Source organism: Rhincodon typus, chromosome 26 (genome assembly GCF_021869965.1).
Source record: "Rhincodon typus isolate 14 chromosome 26, sRhiTyp1.1, whole genome shotgun sequence".
Lineage (NCBI taxonomy): Eukaryota > Metazoa > Chordata > Chondrichthyes > Orectolobiformes > Rhincodontidae > Rhincodon > Rhincodon typus.
Genome location: NC_063357.1, coordinates 31260799 through 31282631, shown reverse-complemented (window position 1 = coordinate 31282631; position 21833 = coordinate 31260799). Strand labels below are relative to the sequence as shown.

Here is a 21833-nt window from a genome sequence, read left to right as displayed (position 1 = left end):
CCCTACAAAAAGCTATTTCTGCCCCTTTCATAGTCTACAGATCCAGAAATTACCTAAAAACAAACACAACACACTTTGCTAGAAACGCAGCGTTAGCACAGTCTTGCAGCTCAAAAACACTTCACTACGACAACGCCATCCTTAATATTAAAAGTCAACCGAGATGCAGATCACAGGGAAAAAAAATCCCCTCAATTTACTAGTATAGATATACAAAAAAGACATTAAGATTTAGAAGTTTTATAAGTCTTAAACATCAAACACTTTGCTGATCAGGCTCAAAAACCAAAAGTCGTCCACTTCTGCTGTAATTTCAGGCGGTATTTTGTTTAAACTCATTGGTACCTCTTGGTAGCCCTGCAACTACACGTGAAACTGGATATTAGACCTCCCGGGGCTATGAAACTGCACTCCTTGTTTGTTATTTCAGTGAAATTCGATCTTCAGAGCCCCTGTGCAATTTCTCGGTCTGACAGCTGTGAAACTACATTTGTTAACTACTTCATAAAAAGCCGATCTCCGAGCTTCATGCAATTCTTCAGTGTCCGACCTTACCACTATTCCTTTATCTTTAGTAGACTTTAATGTTATTTATTGATAAATACAGGCAACAAAGGGTGGAGAGTCAGAGCTGGGAGCATCCACCCAAGGCTAAAAATGCAATGAAAAACATTTATCATCTATTTCAATCTCTTTTCAAGAAATCATGTGTGCAAATTAAATCTTGTTGCTTTGGAAAATTAGTCAGGGAGGAAAGGATGTGATAAATGTACAAACTGCAGTATCTGATTTACATGTTTTTTTTTCCCAGGCAGCAGAAGTGGAGCAGACCCTCACCCATGAGATCAAAACATTAAGGGAGAGGTTTATGGGCAAAGAGTTTCTGGTGAATGAGAATGCAACAAGGACACAGAGCCTTCACGTTGAGGTGAGTGTGATACTTGAGCCCGAGTCTGTGCCAGGGGCTAATGCTGGGCCTATAATCTGGCTGGATAAGGTCAAAAATACAGAAAATAAAAAGATTTTCAATACTTAAGAGTAAGTACACATTACTGCCACTGAAATTTTCCGGCACACCATTTTGAGACAACTGAATAATCAGTTAGCACCTTCTAGGAACAGTTTTTTTACATCCTTGATGGGTGGTTTTATCTTGTGATGTCAGTTAACCCTTTCATGTACTAGCTTTCTTATACAACAGATATAGAGGACTGGGGCCTGGACCCCCTCTTACTGCTGGTATTGACTGAGGCCTGGACTGTCTCCTACTATGAGTATTGACTGGGGCCTTCCACATTAAAGCACTGTTTTTGGGACCTAGGGATTTGGTGCAGTTACTGCCTAAAATTTGGAGACCGAGAATAGTGCTGCCTGAGAAACTGGACTTGCATGCAGTGCTGAAAAAAATTTTTTTACAACAGATACAGATTTTGTAAATATTTGGTGTTCACCTGACTGTGAACTATAGTTCCACTGTTGGCTGCTCGGACTAGAGACAAAAACCCAGTGCGGGCAATTCCTTGGTCACTGTTTTTACTGATATTCATTTTCAGAAATGTTTGACTTTGCTGGGGGTACAGAGGAGAGGGATTTTTCATAAACATTTTAATGATCTTGCGGCACATTGGCCAGGATTTATTGAGGAGTTCCTTAAGAAGACTTTTTTTTAAGGTGGTCAAGGAGACATTTTTTAAAGTAGACACATTGGAGTGTTATTGAATTTCTCATTGTCTTTTAACAGCTAGAGCTGTTGGCTGAGCAGAAACATAATCTGGAGCAGCGAATAGTCACAATACAGAAGGAGAACTTGGCACTAAAGAGCATCATTGACTCCATGCAAGAGGAATTCTCACAGTTACAACAGAAGAACACGGAGCAGCTACTGCAGGTTAGATCCAAAGTTAGACTTCAGGGTCTAGGCCCGAAACGTCAGCCTTCCTGCTCCTGTGATGCTGCTTGGCCTGCTGTGTTCATCCAGCTCTGCACCTTGTTGTCCCTACATCAGAATGGCCTGATTAAGGGTTACTGGACTTGTAACGTTAACTCTGCTTTCTTACCACAGATGTTACCAGACCTGCTGAGTTTCAATGTAATTTCTGCTTTTGTTTCAAACTAAAGATCAGCTTAAGATAAAGGTTCCTAGTTCTATATTTACCACTTGGCTCTGATTGCAGGAAATTTTTCACACTTAGAGTGGATGATAAGATTTTATAAGGGTATAAGCGTCTGCCAGAGTTAAGAAGGAGTACATTTAGCACTGAACAATATGATGATGTCACACAGAAACAGGCAGAGGAACAGCTTTGAATCACAAAGGATCAAACATTGAGGTGTGCCTCAATGCCTATTACACCAATGGAACTTGTACCTATTTACTATCATGTAATAAATGGAGATTTTTAAAAATGAGATATCAAGAGTCCAGAGGCCAAATGTTCCTATTAGTGTGAAGGACAAGGTTGGTAGGTGTAGGAAATGCTGGATGACTAGAGAAATTGAGGCTCTGGTTGAGAAAAAGGAGGCATATTGGCAGGTATGGACAGCTGGGATTGAGTGAATCCCTTGAGGAGTATAAGGGCAGTGGGAGTATATCAAGAGGGAAATCAGGAGGGCAAAAAGGGGACATGACATGGCTTTGGCAAATAGGGTTAAGGAGAATCCAAAGAGATTGTACAAATACATTAAGGGCAAAAGACTGACTAAGGGGAGAATAGGGCCCCTTAAGGATCGACAAGGCCATCTATGCGTGGAACTGCAGGAGATGGGTGAGATACTAAATGAGTATTTCATGTCAGTATTTACTATGGAAAAGCATATGGAATCTAGAGAACTTGGGTAAATAAATAAGTGATTCCTTAAAGTATCTATATTATAGAGGAGGAGGTGCTGGATGTCTTAAGATGCATAAAGGTGGATAAATCCCTAGGACCTGATCAGGTGTATTCCAGAACTTTGTGGCAAGCTAGAGAAGCAATTGCTGGGCTCCTTGCTGAGATATTTGTATCATCGATAGCCACAGGTGAGGTGTTGGACGACAGGAGGTTGGACAGTAAGTTTGCAGGTGACACCAAAATTGGTGCAGTGTACAGCGAATGAGGTTATCTTAGTGTACAACAGGACCTCAATCAGATATGCTGATGGATGGAGGAGTGGCAGATGGAGTTTGATCTAGATAAATGTGAGGTGCTGCATTTTCGTGGGGCAAATCCAGCAGCACATGTACACTTAATGGTAGGCTCCAAACAAAGTGACCTTGGAGTGCAGGCTCATAATTCTTGGCTGAGTTGGACTGAAGAGTCTGTTTCCGTGCTGTACAACTCTATGACTCCAAACTACATTTTGTTTGAGACAAGAGCCTGTTCTCATTATTCCACCAGATGTTTTATTTTTCTTTACAACACTAGTGAAAGCAGGCCTTATGCGGAAGAGGGTGGTGCAGCATATCTCCCAGATAGATCTTACACCATGATGAGCTGTGGTGACAGTTTGTCTTACAATGCCAAAAGACAAAAAAAAAGCTAAGAAATAATTGTATGCAGTGATGGGAGACTTGTTTTCTGAAAGAGAGTGTTCAGAATGAATGAAATAATATCAACTGTGCTTATTTTACAATGTACATACAAAAGTAGCCAAGTTTACAAAAACAAGTACAAGCCTCCCACATGGAGTACCTAAGTCTCTAATTTCTGTCTCTCAGACACACATACATACACAGACACACACGCACACCTAGAGATATAGAACTTTACAAACACAAACAGGCAGCTTCCCGCTGGTGTTGAAAGTCAGTAAGATCCAGCTAATTCTCGAGGGAGGAACTGGGACTTTCAAAAGTTTCCGCTCTTGGGATGGTTGTTCGTACTGAGTGCTTTCATTCACACATTAGGCAGCTTTTCATAGTGCTTCTGTGAGCAAGAACAGTCAACCATGTAGAACTCAAAGGTGAGGCCTACAGACAGCTCAGTTATTTGTGACTATATAAAACTGCTGTTTCATTCACGTGTGAACATTTATTTACTGTTGTTTGTTTGTGTCAATTTTCCAGCCTTCATATTTTTCTGTTTCATTTATTAGTAGCCAGCAATACTGTGTGTATGTGTGTTTTTTTTCTCTGCTGATAAATGCAATCAAAACAAAAACTGGGTACATTTCTAGCAAAGGACTGGACTGGAAATTGTCAGACTAAAAAGACTGTGATGTTAAAAAGCTCAACAGATTCAGCAGTTCTTATGCTGGGAAAGGTTTGGTCACCTTTGAGGATCAGGAAATATCTGTATAGATCAGCATTATAAGGGATTAAGGACGTGGGCAGAGTCCATGATTAGATAAAGTTGTTCCTTGTAAAATTCACCACATTGTGAGACTCTGCTATAATACTAAAACCCTAGGTTTGGTATCAATCTGTACTGCCAGCTGAACATCATACTTTACTTTTGATCCCCTTGGTTTGGAAAAGAAAGTATGAATTTGGACTGATTTTAATAATTATTGAGCCTACTGGAATGTGAGTGTTGAGAAAAGGTTTGGCATTTGCATGATGCCATCTTTAGTTAAGCATGATTTGGACATGTTGAGTAAATGGGGAAATTCATGGCAGATGCAGTATAATGTGGATAAATGTGAGGTTATCCACTTTGGTAGAAAGGCACATTTTTATTATATCTGAATGGCGATAGATTGAGAACTGGGGAGGTGCAATGAAGCCCGGGTGTCCATTTACAATGATGGCTGAAAATAAGCATGTAGGTGCAGCAGATGGTATGTTGGTCTTCATTAGTGAAGTGGATTTGAGTACAGGAGAAAGGGTGGCTTATTTTAACTTTACAGGGCATTGGTAAGACCACACCTGGAGTATTGTGTACACTTTTGGCCTCCTCATCTGAGGAAGGATGCTCAGGCTATAGAGGAAGTGCCACAAAGGTTTGCCAGACTGAGTCCTGAGATGGAAGGATTGACATATAGGGAGATACTGAGTCAATTAGGACTATATTCACCAAGTTAGAAGAATGCAATTCTGACAGAATTAGACGGGGTAAATGCAGAAAGATGACCTCGAGGGACTCCCTGGTCAGAACAAGGGATCACAGTCTAAGGATAAGGAGTAGGCTTCTTAGGACCAAGATTTTGAAGAATTTATTCAGAGACTGGTGACTCTGGAATTATCGGCCACAGGAAACTGTTGAGGCCGAAACGCACGACTTTCCAAAAAGCTATAGACAAAGTTTTTAGAACTATTGGGATCAAAGGTATGGGGAGAAAGCAGGGTCAAGGTACTGAGTTGGATGATCAGTTATGATCATGTAGAATGTCAGAGCAGTCTCAAAGGGCCAAATGCCTAACTCTGCTCGTATATTATGTGTTTTTATCTTAAATAGCTGGTGACACTAGCCTTGCATATCAGGAATGACCATTTGTTCAAGATGTCATCCATAGGATATCTGCCAGAGAGAGTCAGCAACTTCAGGAAGAAGGTGATTAGGTTGGAAGAAGTTGGGGAAGATGAGAACATTTTGGTTGCTGCACAGGAGGAGTTATCTTGACCAACCAGATGACTTCATCTTGGTCCAACCTGTTTTCTCTTTCACCCTATGGAATATCTGGATACATTTACAGTATTAACATATGTTATTGAGAATGTGAGTTTTTTCTGAATGTGGCTGTTCTCTTCATCCTGTAGCTAACCCTGGCACAGGAGAATGTCAGTCAAGTCCAGGACCTGAATCGGCAGCTGCAGAACCAAGTGCAGGAGCTGAGTGAGCAGCTGATGATGCAGGAATCTGCCGATCACAATGATTCCCTTCTCTCTGAAATTGAGCACAATTTGGAGACCAAGGCTCAGACTTGGGAGGCCGAGAAAGATCAGGTATAGGCAACTAATGTTTTGGCTATTTACATTCTCAGATTGTAATATTTAAAATTTTTGTATTTTATAGGACTTTTTCTCTTAGGCGGGGATTGGTTGAACTTGCTGCTTCTAAATGAGTTATCTGGTGTACTTTTCTGTGACTTATCCTAGGTGAAGAATGACATTGTGAAAATCCATCAGCAGTTACTCACCTTGACTGGTGTGAAATGCTGTGACAGTTTGACTGGATGTCAGTTTCACTCTCTGCAAGCAGCCCTTTCACACCTGAAGGATCAGGTCCATAGCCTAATACATGGCCCAGCTGAACAGGTAAGGAGGTTCTTACAATCATTGAGCGCTCAGTTTCATTGGAGAGCTGAATGGAACAACAGGAATGTTTGACAGGCTTCACACTGAGTGAAGCACTGGAATTTCTTTTGGGATGGGACTTCAAATTGAAGCTTTGCTGAGGGAATGAAAGCCTTCTTTGCTTATCCAATGAAAGAGAATTTTCAGAAATCTTAATTTTGGAGAGGAATCTATTAAAACCATCCCTAGCAAAAACATGAGATAACAAGGTGTAGAGCTGGATGAACTCAGCAGGCCAAGCAGCATCAGAGGAGCAGGAAAGCTGACATTTCGGGCCTAGACCCTTCTTCAAAAAATTTTCTTGCTCCTCTGATGCTGCTTGGCCTGCTGTGTTCATCCAGCTCTACACCTTGTTATCTCAGATTCTCCAGGATCGGCAGTTCCTACTATCTCCTAGCAAAAACATCTTTGCTGGAGCAATTTTTAAAACCACAATGTCCCAAAGTACTTTACAGCTAATTAAGTATTTTTGAAACATAGTCACTGTTGTAATGTACGAAATGCAAGCTCCCAGCTTAACATTACATTTAAAACAACAGTCCCTTCAACAGTACTCACTCAGTACTGCACTGGGGCGTGAAAGCCCTGAGGCTTGAAACCACAAACTTCTGACTCACTATCAACTGAGTCACAGCTGACACCACAGTCACTCTTCCGCAGACTTGAGGCATATTGTTGAGAATCGGAAAAAAGGCTTTACATCCACACCTTATTGTTCCAAATGGGATCTAGGAATGCTTCGTGATGACACTGGATGCCTGCAATGGAAACTACTCCTACAAATCTCCCTGTCCTCATCTCTTCTGCAGTTGTGCCTGTGAGGGAGGCGTGTACATTTAAAAGTGGCAAGTTCTATAATCTCAGCCACAGCTCTACCAGATAGATTTGTAAGTTTCTCATTCATTTCACCATTACCCTGATCTGTCAGAAAGGGGAGTGAAATGACAACTGGCCTGTATATCAGTGTGAGAGCTAAATACTGGTTTCAGTGATGTCCTATTAGAAAAGTAGGGAATGTGCTGCATCTAGATGTAGAGTCCTCTTCATTGTCTCGTAAGTCCAGGATCCTCTGTCCCCTCTCTCTCATTACAGCTTCTTCAAGACCAGAATTATGCCTAGTTCCACCCCCACCATCCAGAGAAGTTTTTTTTTAAAAAATTGACATCCATCACCAAATCACCCATTTGACAAACTCAGTAATTAACGAATTACAACAAAACAAAAAATAGAGGAAGGGTAGGGAAAGAGGGATGAGACTAAATTAAAATAGAGTTGGAGGGGGTAATAATGCCCTCCAGACCCATGATGCTCAATTCTGTCTCAATGCCTGAAGGGTTGGGTGGACAATGCATGCTTCCTCTCTAGGGACACATGCACGCAAAAATAACAGGGACCATGCTCAACCAATACAGTTAAGCTTGCTAAAGAAGGTCAAATATCCATTAAAAATTATAGACATCCAGCAGCATCCTTGAGGTCAAGGTTAAGTGCGGGAAGAATGGCGAGTCAGAAAATAAAAAGCTGGTCATTTAGTTGAGTAGCTGAAATGAATCTAATAGGATTGGTCACTGTATGCATGGATGGCTTACCAGCCTCCACTATAGCTGGCAATCCAACAGTTTTCCTCTTGGAGATTATAGACTTAACACTTGTATAAATGTAGCCCTAGTGAATAAAATTAATGTCAAGGTACATGTCTGCTGATATTCTTAGATATCCTTGGGCTACCTCTGATAGATGTTTCTTTAACTATTTCCCATTGTTTGCATAAGGTTCTCACAGAAGGCAGTCAGAAAGAATTGGAGGAGATGCTGAGGAGGGAACAGCAGCAAAACCAGCAGGAACAGGCAATGAAAGAAGAGAAGCAGCAGATAATTGAGGAGCTTCAAAGACAGGTAATGCGTTGAGGTCACCATGCATCACAGACAGGCTCCCTGATTGTTCAATGTGTAACAGAACCAGCTCATGTGGTTTGGAGATGGGCAAAGTCCTAGGGTCAATGCCTGGACAGTGTAGATGGCAAAAGGAAGAGCAAAATCATCCAAGCTTCCTGTTCTCATTCACTGTCCTGTTGAGAAGCTGGACTCTACTGATAAGACACTACTTGGGTTGTCTCTGGCTGCTTCTGTTAAAATTGTAGCTCTGCGGTAAAAGAATGGATTTATGATTTTGCCCAGAATTCCAAACTTTTCACTAATTTACACATAGGTTAATCCTCCAATCATATTGCTCATGACTACACTTTAATATCAGACGACTATTATTGCTAGACTATTAATCCGGTAACTGAACTAATGGTCCTGGGTTCAAATCCCACCATTGTAGATGGTGGAGTTTGAATTCAGTAAAGAATTTGAAATTAAAGGTCTAATGATGACCATGAAACCATTGTCAATTGTTGGGAAAAACCTACCTGCTTCACTAATGTCCTTTAGGGAGGGAAATCTGTCACCTTTACTGGCTTGGCCTACATGTGACTCCAGACCCACATCAATGTTGTTGATTCTTAACTGCCTTCTAGGCAATTAGGGATGGGCAATAAATGCTGGCCCAGCCAGAGACCTACATCCAGTGAGTTGATTAAAAAGAAAGAACTTTTGTATCATTGTCACACGTTATCATCTCCCAGACCAAACTGATCCAAATTAGATTGCTAACTTTGTTCTTGTGTTAGTTTTGTGCTTTGGAAATGGGCTAGATTGAGAACAAGTACTTAGCTGGATGGATATAGACAAAGCCATTTCACATCGACCCCTTAAAGGCAGTATGCTATTAGCCTTAAACTGAGAAGATGAAAGGTCCTCCTCTAAAATATCCATCCAGCTAAGTACTTGTTCATTGTTGGAATTTAATAGTAATCTCCATTTCTGCTGAGCTGTGGAGGTGTGGATGTTGCATTAACTGTTTGGCACAGTGTACACTTCAGGTCATGGCTCGTTTGACTTGGTTTGGGGTGGATGTGGTGAGATAATTCTTGATGCATCGAGACTACAGGTTGTTTTCACTCAGCAATGTGTATGATTGAATCCTCTAGCTGGAGTCGCTAAGCACAGATCTGGTGAATCTCCGGAAGGAAAATGATAGTCTGCGGTGCAGCCTTGAGAATGACTCTGGTCATCGGCATTTCCTGCAGGCAATCCGTGAAAGGGACATTGCGATAACTAAGTGAGTGTTTTGATTTGCTTATCCCTGCTAGTTACAGTCTCTAGCTGTTATATGACCCTTGTTATTGCTGGTGGTGTTGCTTTTGACCATACATTTGTCACCACTAACACTTCCTATTTCCACATCCGCAACACTTCTTCTCGTCTCAGCTCATTAGTTGCTGAAAGCTTCTTCTATGCTTTTGTTACCTCTGGACTTGACTATTGCAAACACTCCTGGCTGGCCTTCCACCATCTATTAACTTGAGGTCATTCAAAACTCTACTGCATGTGTCCTACCTTGCATCAAATCCTATTCACTTGTTACTTCTCTGCTTACTGGCTGATATTCAAGCAATGCCTCAATTTTAAAAGTCTTGTTGGTTTTTATCCTTTTATCTCCTTTTCCTCCTCATTTCCGTAACATTCTCCACACCCACAGTCCCCAGATTATCTGTGCTTATTGCAAACGCCTGATTTGTTCACTTTACCATTAGCCCTCGTGCCTTCAGTTACCAAGAGGCCAAAGTTTGGAATTCCCTCCCTAAATCTCTCCACCTTGCTTCCCTTCTTTCTTCCTTTAAGATACTTCATACAACCTCTTTGTTCAAGCTTTTGATACCTGACCTCATATGGCTTGGTATCAAATTGTATTTAATAATGGCCCAGTAAAATGACTCAGGATATTTTACTACTTGAAAGGCACTATATAAACCTAAAATTTTGCTGTTGTTGACTGAGATTAACTCAGTCCTTGCCCTTCCCTGCTCTGGTGCTAACATTTTTTTGGGCTTTCCTTGTCTATTGATGCTGTTTTTAAGTCATAATGCTTATACTGACCAATGAGTTCGGGTGTGGCACCAAGTCTTTTGTGAAAAAATGGCTTGTACTCTAGTTATATAACCCTTCTCACAATCACCTGATACAATCTACCTAAATATGAAATGTATTCATTGTCCTAACATAGGAAACACAATAGATAATTTACAGACAGTAAGAACTGATAAACAGCATTGTGATAATGGTTCAATCATCTGTTTTAGTAATTTTGATGGAGCAATTAAATATTGGACAATGAAACCAGTACTAACTCCCCTGCTCCTCTCTGAAATGGTGCCATATGTTTGGAACCTTGGTTTAGCATCTCATTCTAAAAAGCAGCACTCCTCCAGTAATGCAGTCATATGTCAACCTTGTTCTAAGTGGTCAAGTCCAATGGGACTTGAATAAATAAGCCTTATTGCTCACAGTTAAGACTGTTACCAACTGAGCCACATTTGACATAGGAAGGGAAAAGAAGGAAATGCCTATTTAATGGAACATCAGAATGCATGTGAAACTTACACTTGTAACAGTTAAACTGGAAGAAGTGATAAATAATAACTAATGCTTTTACAGAAAGAATGCAGTGGAAGCAGAGCTGCTCAACTGTCAGATGGATATGAAGTCATTGAACTCCCAGCTTCTGGAGACCATTCAACAGAAAGTGGGTCTGTCACAGGAGCTAGAAGCTTGGCAGGTATGTCTGCAGCTAATAGAATGGATGACTGAATTGAAGTCTTCAAGGACATTGAAGGATTGTGACGAAGCAACTATTGATTGTTAGTTTCCATTAGTTGATGGAGTAGATTCAAGTTCAGAAAACTATAAAGGAATTCAAAGGAGAGTTTAGAAAACTTTTTTGAACACAGGATGGTCATAATGTGGAATTCTGTCACAAACATTGGTGAAGGACAGTTTATGAATACTTTTTAAAATGAATTGCTTGAAAAGGAAGAACATTAAAAGTTGTGGTAAGTGAGCAGGAGAGTGTGATTGAAGATAATGCCTCATGGAGACGTGTGCCATCTCAGACTTATAGACCAGATAGCCTGTTTCTTGCTGTAACATGTTAGTATTCTATCCCAATATGTTTTATATATCATGGGGCCATTATGTAAATCACATAGAGCAGTACATTGTGTGAATAACCACTGAGATATATTTTGGTAGCTGATGAGTTGAAGAGAAGAGTGATACCACATTTTAATGCTTTGAGTTGGAGGGGGTGAATACATTTAAGGGAGGTGGGAATGGGAATAACAAAATTTAGACAGGAATGATGTTGGGAGAGGATTGCAGGCTGGGCTATGAGGGGAATGTAAAACTGAGCAGAACAACACAGTTGCAGAAATCAAAAACAGCACTCTTTAGGACATTGAGAATGGAACAAAATGAGAAGAGAGGGAAAGTAGGTTTCAATAGTGAAAGTTCAACCAAAGACGAATCCCTGGGAAATGCCAGTAAAGTGCAGTTATCTTTATTTTCCTTTGTAACTGCACCACAACTTCACTCTCCAAGGTTTAGTCTCAAACCAACTTGAAGGAAAGAACATCACTTGACTTTGTCTGGATCAAACAGCATTAAGAACAGTAACGAAAAGAAAGTAAGACTAAATAATTAATAAACTGACCATTATCTATAATATATATTGTGTAAAAAGAGTATGCATCAAGAATCTGTGGTTTACCATTAACTAGAGTTATTCAGATCATGGAGAAACAGAAGTTAATCTGTGGTTCTAGTCATCATGTTATGTAACCAATATGACTTGTATAACAGGCACTATTTTTGATGTAGCTAAAAACATTTGTGGTACATAGCTACATAGTTATTTTCCATAAATCATCAGACTACAATATCTGCCTCAATATGCAGATATAAATCTTGTCTTCCAGAACTCACCCGAAAAAGGACAGATATTGACAGTCAGTGTAGCTCTACTAATTATTGTTAGGAAGATTTTCAGTGGTCATAAATGTATGACTGTATATATGGTATTGCTTGAATGGGGAGATGACTAAAGAGCTGAGTGGATTGATATTAAATGTATGAAAAGTGGTATGGAATGTGTAATGATAAATTGGATGGGAACTTGATGGGAAGATAGATTCATAGATTGAATAAATGATTTGGTAACTAAATGAATGAGTTGATCAAGCAACAATTGACAGGTCAACAAGTAAGTAGGTAGTTGGGGTAATTTTAAAAAATGGCTTCATGGACCTTTTGAACTGATAGATATAATTCTACGTGGTTAGATTGCTTAACCAGCAAAAAAAATTACTGTTTCCATTTTTGTTGTATTATTGAAAGGACGACATGCAATTTGTGATAAGTCAGCAACTGAAAACCCAACAGAAGACGGAACAGGCCTTGAATTCTTCCTCCCAAAATCACAGCCAGTACGGGGATTCCAAACATCGCTACTCCTTTCTCCGCAGAAGTCAGATTCCCGAAGGAAAAGGCTTCCTCTCATTATTTAAGAGGTGAGCAGTGGTTGCCTCAGACATCTTTCCTCACTACAATCTTCATCAGCCTTTTCTGACCACTTATAAACCACGTGGCTGATCTGCTGGGAAATTATTCTACAGAGTGTATCAAACCTCCAGAGAGACAGACTATCTCCAAAATTGTTATATAGAAAATGCCACCGAATTTTGGGTATTGATCAAGAAAAAGCCTCAAGCCAGGGATGTGGACTGCTGGCTGCAGAATTATTTTGACAAAAAGAAAATGAGAAAAAAATCAATTAAAATTGTAAAAAGGAAAAGGTCGAGACTTCAATGTTGCAAGATTCTGCAGACAGCATCTGCAGATGTTGCAAAACAAAAAAATAGAGGAGATGGATGGGTTGTCAAGACCTCAACAAATATAAAAGTGTTTATTTTACGCGGTGTAACATTAAATCTACCGGCTTCATGACAGGCTGCATGAAGCTCAAGGTGCTCAATACTTTTTTCCATAACTGGTGATTAATGAAGGTTTCTTTAAAAGAATAAAGAACTGGGATTTCTATTTTGTTTTGTAATAGAATACAAACTGCTGATGATGAACAGAAGTTCAATCACTTTCTGTAAAGGGAAAAGACTGGTTCAGAGTTTAGGTCTTTCTCAGAATCCCAAAAGTTATGCTGGAAGGTTCATACCCAAAAGAGTAACCTGTCTGGCTTCTTACAGGTAATGGTATTGTTATGTATTTTTAGCCTTTTCTGTATTTTTATTTCCAGTATACAAAGTTTTTTTTTTTGTTTCTTTTTATTTAAACTGTAATAATATATAAAAAATAGCTTATAGTTATTTCACAGGTTCTCCAATGGCTAGATGGTGCCATGTAAAGCTTGTTGAATAAATGTTATTTATTACTTCACAATAATATAATCGTTGAGTTCTTAAATTATGGGGAAAAAACACAAACACATTAATTGTTCATGTGTGTATATATATCCATTATCAATAATGGCTATCTGAACAATATTGTAGAGACGCACACATACATGTTTTATAATGCAAAAACAGTCAAATACACTGTAATAATTTCTGGTGTAAAACCAGACGTTTCATAATAGGGGTCTGGATCCTAACTGGGCTTGCAAGCTGAATTTTTTTTTTGGGGGGGTGGTGTTGGGGGCTAATCTCTGACCAAGTAATAACAGCTGTCTCTCCACTCTGCCAGGCCTTTCCTATCACAGCCCCCCTGCTCTGCGCTCTCAGTTCTCACAATGCACTTGCAACAATTTTCAAACCTCAACATGGATTCACAGTGGGCAAAGGTTTGGGAAGCTCTGGGAGAGGAAGAAAAAATTTTAACATTTACACGTTAAAAAGCTACCATGACAGTGTCTCTCAGTCTTATATATGGGTGTTTAATCATAGTGTATATCATATATGTACATTTATAAACTGGACATGTACACTGCCTGTATTCAAAATCTAAGACCGTAATGAGCTCGAGGAAGTAAACAAGTAAAAACTCTGGAGTGGAGCCAGGTTTCCATGACGAGATGTTGACGTATTCAGCCAGGGTGAGATTTGGCTCTGTCTGCCTGACTTTGATTAGCCATCAAGTCACAACAAACTTAAGTAACACAAAGCACTGCGAAAGCTGCAAACATTCAATCCAGATACTTGCTCAATACAGTTGTGTCAATCAATCCTTTTATTTATTCCTGGGATGTGGCATTGTTGGCAAGGTCAGCAATTATTGCCCAGTGCTAATTGTTCTGGAAAAGGTAATCATGAGTTGCCTTCTTGAACCATTGCAGATTATTTGATGTAGAAGTTAGATAAGGACTTGCAGGAATTTGATCCAGCCATGATGAGAGAACAATGGTATATTTCCAAGGCAGAATGGAGTGTGAATTTGGTGGGTACTTGTATCTAGTAGTATTCCCGTGTGCCTGCTGCCCTTGATCTTCTAAAGGTTGTACATTTGGCAGGTGTTGCTAAAATAGCCTATTACATGCTGTTGCCACTGCTCGGCAGTCAATGTTTAAAGTGGTTGATGCAATACCTATTAAATGAGCTGTTTTTGTGTTGAATGGCAATAAATGCTATGTTATTCACCCAGTCACTACTGTTTGTCCCATTTCTACCAACAACTGACTATCTGAACCTACTGCTTCAGTCTACTACAGACTATGTATCTGTCAGGCATCTGCCCCATCAATAGACTAGCTTTCCTGTTTCTTAGAGCTGTAATCTCCCCATCTGATGCACTTTGCCAAGCATTGCTGCATTGTTTGGGCAACAACAATAATTATCAGATTTATTTTTGTTTCATATGACAAATTATACAACTCTTAACTGACATAGTGTGTTTCAAATAGTGGAACCTTAAAAAGGAGAATGTACTTGGAGGAAGTGTATTAACACTGAAGGCAGATATTGTGCAAAAAACACTCCATTTATATAGTGCCTTTAATGGAAGGAACATTAAAAATGATTCAGAAATAGGCTACTGAGTCATCACAATTGCATTGTTTCACTTTCCACAGGGATTGTGGCCAATTATCATATTTCAATTGGTGAATATCAATTAACTCAACGAAGACCTTGAACCTTTGGGCCCATCTAAACTAATTTCCACTTTGCTCCTTTTATAATGTGTTCATTGTGGGTATTTGTATAAGGTAATAGTTCTGAAAAGGTTAATGGTGGAAACTACATTAAGTTCCACCCTATGTGGTGATGTCATTAGGTGGGGGAAAACAATTAATGTAGTTTGAGATCTCCATGGAGATAGATGTGTCAACAGTGTCCTGATAGTCTGTTATCTTATCTAACCAGCCAATGCAACTTGTATTACTTATTATCATGCAATAAACTACAACTCATTTGGACAAATGCCTCTTCTCAATAAGACTGACTAATGTTCACCCTTTAACACTGTTAAATAAATAGGTGCTAGACTCTGTATAGTGGCAGCACTATAATCATTAGCTGGTTGGTTCTGAACCACATACTTTAAGCATTAGATAACAAGGTATGGAGCTGGAGGAACACAGCAGGCCAGGCACCATCAGAGCAGCAGGAAAGCTGACGTTTCGGGTCTGGACCCTTCTTCAGAAAAAAAAAATACTTTAAGCATTGTTGCTTACCTACCACAGGTAACAATGCTGGAAAAAATCAATTGGATCTAGAAAAAATTTCAGGAGACAAATGAATATATTATTCTTAAGAATTTTCCAGATTTAAGAATGCTGAAGTCGTGCAAGTGACGGTATAGTGGTGAGACTCACTGGCCATCAAGGATGATGGTTAAAAACAAAAGGCTCAGTAGTGATTTTACACACAAATGTATATGGGTCATCAGCCTAGTAATCCAGAATCCTGGGCTAATGTTTTGAGGACAAGAATTTCAATCTCACCATAGCAGTTCGTTAAATTTGAGTTCAATAAAATTCTGGCATAAAAGGCCAGTCTAATGGCAACCATGTAACCCCTGTCGATTGTTGTTGTTTAAAAAAAAATCTGGGTCATCAATGGCCTTTAGGGAATAAAATTTGCAATCATTACCTGGTCTGGCCTACATATGATTCCAGACCCACAGCAAAATGCTTGACTCTTAGCTGCCCTCTGGGCAATAAATACTGGCCTAGCCAGAAAAACACAAGTCAATAAGCACCTACAAGAGCTTGAACAAACAAACAGTCAGCAGAACACATGGACGAAACAAAAAGGCAGAAACTATGTTTCAGATCCAGTAGGGTAAGAAGAGCTGGGGAAATAGTGTGGGCTGGCAAGATCTTTAAAGATCTGGTCACATTTGGCACTTACAAGTCTTTTAAAGAGGAAGGCTTTTTAGGAGCAGTAACTTGAGGTTCGATGGGAAACGACTGCTTCAGAGTAGAGTCAAAAATCCCTACTAGGCAAGATAGAAGCTAAGGAAAGACATAAGTTCATAACAAGCATTACCACCATGAGCTATGGTTATGGTAAAGGGCCCTAGTTTTAATTTATAAAGAGACCACAGAATCATGAACATCGTGAAGCAGATTTAACGAGGTAAAAATGACAGATTGAAGATAAAGAAAGCAGTGCCAAACAGAGGCAGATGGAAGATTTGTAAGACCGTTATTGAAATGGGTGATCAATAATTTTCCTCTTAAGACTGTGGTAAGAATTGGAAATCGATAACTAAAACTGCAATTTTGGCTAGAAGATTTGTTAAGGCCGCTGCCATAAAGCTTTGTTGGAGAATTTGGAAAGGGATGTGCATTGTGTTTTAAGCTATGAAAGGTAGGTTAGTGTCTGTTTTGATGATGGAAATGCAGAAAATTTCAGTTTGGCTGCGAAAGACTGAAAACCTTGATTTTACCCTCAGAAGGTGGGAAATTACAATTTTTACTGCATGCAGGTAGAACCACCTGCAAGTAGTAGAGAGTGGCAGGTGGAGTTTAATATAGATAAATGTGAGGTGCTACACTTTGCTAGGGCAAATCAGGTAGGACTTATATACTTAACGGTAGGTCCTAGAGAGTGTTGTCAAACAAGGGGACCTTGAAGTGCAGGTTCATTGTTCCTTGAAAGTGGAGTTGCAGGTAGGTGGGATAGTGAAGAAGGCGTTTGGTATGCCTGCCTTTATTGGTCAGTGCATTGACTATAGGAGTTGAGGTCATGTTGCAGCTGTACAGGACATCAGTTAGGCCACTTTAGGAATACCGTGTTCAATTCTGGTCTCCTTGCTATAGGAAGAATGTTGTGAAACTTGAAAGGGTTCAGAAAAGATTTACAAGGATGTTGCCAGGGTTGGAGGGTTTGAGCTATAGGGAGAGGCTGAATAGGTTGGGGCTATTTTCTCTGGAGTGTTAGAGGCTGAGGGGTAACTTTATAGATGTTTATAAAGTATTGATGGGCATGGATACGGTGAATAGTCAAGATTTTTTTCTCAGAATAGGGGAGTCCAAAACTAGAGAGCATAGGTTTAAGGTGAGAAGGGAAAGATTTGAAAGGGACCTAAGGGACAATTTTTTTTCACACAGAGGGTGGTGTGTGTATGGAATGAACTGCCAGAGGAAGTGGTGGAGGCTGGTCCAATTACAACATTTCAAAGGCATCTAGATGGGTATATGAATAGGAAGGGGTTAGAGGGATATGAGCCAAATGCTGGCAAATGGGACTAGATTAGTTTGAGATGCCTAATCGATGTGGACGAGTTAGACCGAAGGGTCTGTTTCCATGTTGTACAACTGTTATGACTCTATGACAAGAGTACAAGGCTTCTTGGATTTATAGCAGAACCCAAAAAGAACAGTCAACTGAGGTTAACTATGATGGCATAAAAATAATTTTTTATATGGTGGAAAAATTGATACAGCAGATTTGACTTTCATTAGATGATGAGACATGTAAGTTCAGAAGCAAATTTCAATCATTCAACTTCCAAGGAAGAGCTATCAGTACCAGTGACAGAGATAACACTAAAGCAGCAATCCTCCATCACCACAACTGAGGTTAGGATAATTTATCAGGAAGACATCCATGAGGGTCAATGAAGACGTCAGCCCATTCACCAGGCTGAAGTGAACTGTTTAGGTTCTTCAACACAGATATGTCGGAAGATTGAGAATGAAGATTTGCTGGCACAAAATGATGAAGAGCTGCAAACAACTGCATGGAAGCCAGATCAACATTCACAGATTCAGCATGCAGTTCAGAAGAAATAAACTGGCTCATATCTCCAAGATTCTGCAAAAAGAAAGTACTTGTTTTGATGGAACAGCCATTTTCCATGATACATCAGATGGAAAAACCAGTACCAAAATGGTAACACTTGGAAATCAATGTACCAGTCATACTGGTGCACTGTTCTAAAGTATACAAAACAAATCTGACCAGTATGTATTAGTTACAAAATAAAAACTGAAAGAACTGCGGATGCTGTAAATCAGGAACAAAAACAGAGTTGCTGAAAAGCTCAGCAGGTCTGGCAGCATCTGTGAAGGAAAAAACAGAGTTAATGTTTTGGGTCTGGTGACCCTTCCTCAGAATTCCTCACAGTTCTGGCATCCTTGTCCTGCACCTTGTCCTAAGGTTGCATTAGTTACAAGTTTGACTGGTTTTTCCTTCTAGGTGGACATTCATGAGATTAAACATCCCCCAGATAATGTTCTAAAGAAACTACCTGAATAAGCAGAGAAGTGTTTCTCTGCAAAGGAAATTCATTAGGTTTAGGGTCTTCCAGGAAAAGTAATGGATTGACTACTGGGTTTAGAAAGAATAGCCTCCGCAAAACACATCTGAGAGATAAATGATTTACAGACTAATCAAGGTCAAGGTCGAGGTCATTAGTCTTCAAGACAATGACCTACCACCCAGCAAAGTTGAGGGGAATGCATTCTGTAAGAATTGTGAAATCCTCAGACAATGCGAGTTTATGAAAGTAGAGATTTGGATAGAGATGAGGTAGTGGTAAGCTTCAGCATAGTTATATACCAAAAATATCATCTTGCAGAAAAATAAATCTTGACTGGTTTGTGAAGATGAACTCATGGATATCTCAGCGTATAATCTGCCTATGTGTCTGTTAATGAATTGAGTTTGGATAGTGCATGAAGCGTGAGATCATTGATAGAATGTGCAGGACAAGGATGCCAGCAAAATCCATGTTTATTAATCTCTGTTCTGACTTACTTTTGTGCAGTATCTAGTCATAGTTTCACTGTACCGTCACATTATTTTGTATTGAAAGTGAACTGCTGCAGATCCCCTGACACTCCAGTGTTAGTCCACTGCAGGTTGACATTTGAAGGCTTTAATGCTGCTTATTTCCTGAAAACTTCGAAGGGTGTGAACACAGGATGGGCGACTCCAACAAGATATTTGTTGTTGTACCTAGTCACAGTTTAATAGCTGTGAAAACTGTGGGTTGCTGAACAAATTGATTTTGTATGATTGCTGTTTTTGAGAAGGTAAGACGCAAGGAAATGGAAACTCCTTCTTCCTGTATTTTCTTAAAATCCTTTGAGAAAATATTTGGGCAGATCATTTTGAGGAATTCAAAAGTTTAAAACATGTTAATGATAAAAATAATATGCACAACAGTCCTGTGATAGCTGTCTGGCTTTGGTTACATCTTTCTGTTTCTGTGCACCTTTCACAATCTCTGAAATCTTCTCAATGATGCCTGGTGATTCCCACCATCATAGATACCAGTGTTCAGACAATTTCATTCACTGCATGTGATCACAAGAAATGGCTGAAAACATCATTGGCCTGGCTGTAGTGCTGGAGACTTGCCATAGCTAGCCGCACCCTTAGTCAAGTTATTCCAGTACAACTTGAACACAGGCATCTATGCAGTAACGTAACTACTCTCACAGGTTCGTCCCATGCATACAAAACCAGGACAAGTCCAACCCAGCCAACTAGTGCCACATTAGACTCTTTTTGAATATCAGCGAAGAACTGGAAGGTAAGCAACAATCACATCACACAAGTGCTACACATGGGTCATGCTCCACACATGAGAGTCTTATCATTTCTCTTTGACATTCAATGGCATTACCATCATTTCACCATTTGCGTCATAGGGATTGCCAATGACTAGAAACCTAACTGGACCAGCCATATTAAAACTGTGGCTTCAAGTGCAGGGAATTATTCTTCAAGTAACTCACCTCCTGATTCCCCAAAGCCTATCTACTATCAAAGAAGCACTTTAGCAGAATGATAGAATATTTCCACGTCTTGGAAAGTTCCAACACCACACAAAAAGCTCAATATCTTCCAAGAGAAAGCAGCCTACTGGACCGGTGCCCATACATCTCTTTTAAACATTCACTCTCTCCACTACTGTCAAATTATGCCAAATTATAGAAAAGATGCAAATGCATTGGAGACAGCGCGTAAATGATTTACAAGAATGGTTGCACGAAGGAGAAACTTCAGTAATAAGGTTAGATTTAAGAAGTTGGGACTGTTTTCCTTGGAGAGAAGAAGGCTGGGAGGAGATTTGTTATCATAATCATAAATGGGCTAGATAGAGTAGATAGGGAAAAGCTGTACTTGTTCATTAAAGGAACAAAAATGAGAGAGCATAGATTTATAGGGATGTTCAAAAGAAGCAAGAATGACATGAGAAAAACTTTTCTCACGCAATGAATAGTTTGGATCTGGAACGTACTGAATCATAGAATCCCTACAGTGCTGAAAAAGACCACTTGGCCCACCGGGTCTGCATCAACCTGCCAAAGAGCAACCCATGCAGACCTAGCCCTTGAGCCTATCCCCACGACCCCACACTTACCATGGCTAATCCACTTAGCCTACATACTACAGGGCAATTTAGCATGGTCAATCTACCCGACCTATGCATCTTTGGACTGGAAATGCCCACAGACATTTCTACAGCGTGGAAATGTGGTGGAGGCAGGTTCAATTGAGGCATTCATGAGGGCATTACATGAGTATGTGGATAGAAATGGTGTGCAAGGATCTGGGGAAAAGGCAGGAGATTGGCATTATTAATGGTGCTTGTTTGAAGAGCTAGTGTATGTGACACCACACTTCATCATTAGCAACCCCACTAGTTACATGCTCAAAAGTTCAAATGAATTAGTCAAACTTGATTTCTCTTTTTAAAACCATGTTGTCTAATAATACTATGGTTTTCTAAGTGTATTATTAAACTTCCTTTTTAATAGATTTCACCACTTTCCCAATGACTACTGCAAAGCTACATGACCTGAGTTCTCTATTGTCTCTCACCCTACTTTCTAATTTCCAACCTGTTGGGATCATTTCAGAATCCAGGGAATTTCAGAAAATCCAAGTTGCTGTATCCAACATCTTAGTAGCTCTCACTTTTAGAACCCTAGAATGTTGGCCATCAGACCCTGAAGTTTTGTTGGATTTTAGTCCCATAATTTATTCCAGATCTTTCACCCTGATATTAATTACCTTAAATTCCTCATTCTTTTTAGTCAGTGTTATTCTTGACTTCTGACAAGTGACTCGTATCTTCACAGGGATTACTGCTGACACCTCAACTATTTACAATTAAAATTAAAGGTATGGATAGAGGTACTAAGTGTATTGTAGTCAAATTTGCTGATATTACAAAGCAGGAAAGCAAGCCATGACAAGGAGGCAAAAAGTCTGCAGATGTGATATGAACATCCAAATAGGGTACGACTTGGCCCTTTGAACCTGCTC

At 39.8% G+C, this 21833-nt stretch overlaps 1 protein-coding gene across 1 annotated transcript in view; it reads left to right on the top strand.

The window, feature by feature from the left end:
• The window catches only part of LOC109916764 (BICD family-like cargo adapter 1), a 28402-nt gene extending 14851 nt beyond the window's left edge, over positions 1 to 13551 (top strand). Inside the window, exons 3-10 of the mRNA XM_020516500.2 lie at positions 812 to 928; positions 1742 to 1888; positions 5678 to 5863; positions 6017 to 6175; positions 7987 to 8109; positions 9249 to 9379; positions 10756 to 10876; positions 12493 to 13551. Coding sequence (XP_020372089.1) covers positions 812 to 928; positions 1742 to 1888; positions 5678 to 5863; positions 6017 to 6175; positions 7987 to 8109; positions 9249 to 9379; positions 10756 to 10876; positions 12493 to 12669 — 1161 coding nt within the window. The 3' untranslated portion in view covers positions 12670 to 13551. The remainder of the gene's footprint in view (positions 1 to 811; positions 929 to 1741; positions 1889 to 5677; positions 5864 to 6016; positions 6176 to 7986; positions 8110 to 9248; positions 9380 to 10755; positions 10877 to 12492) is intronic.
• Positions 13552 to 21833: the final 8282 nt, after the last annotated feature.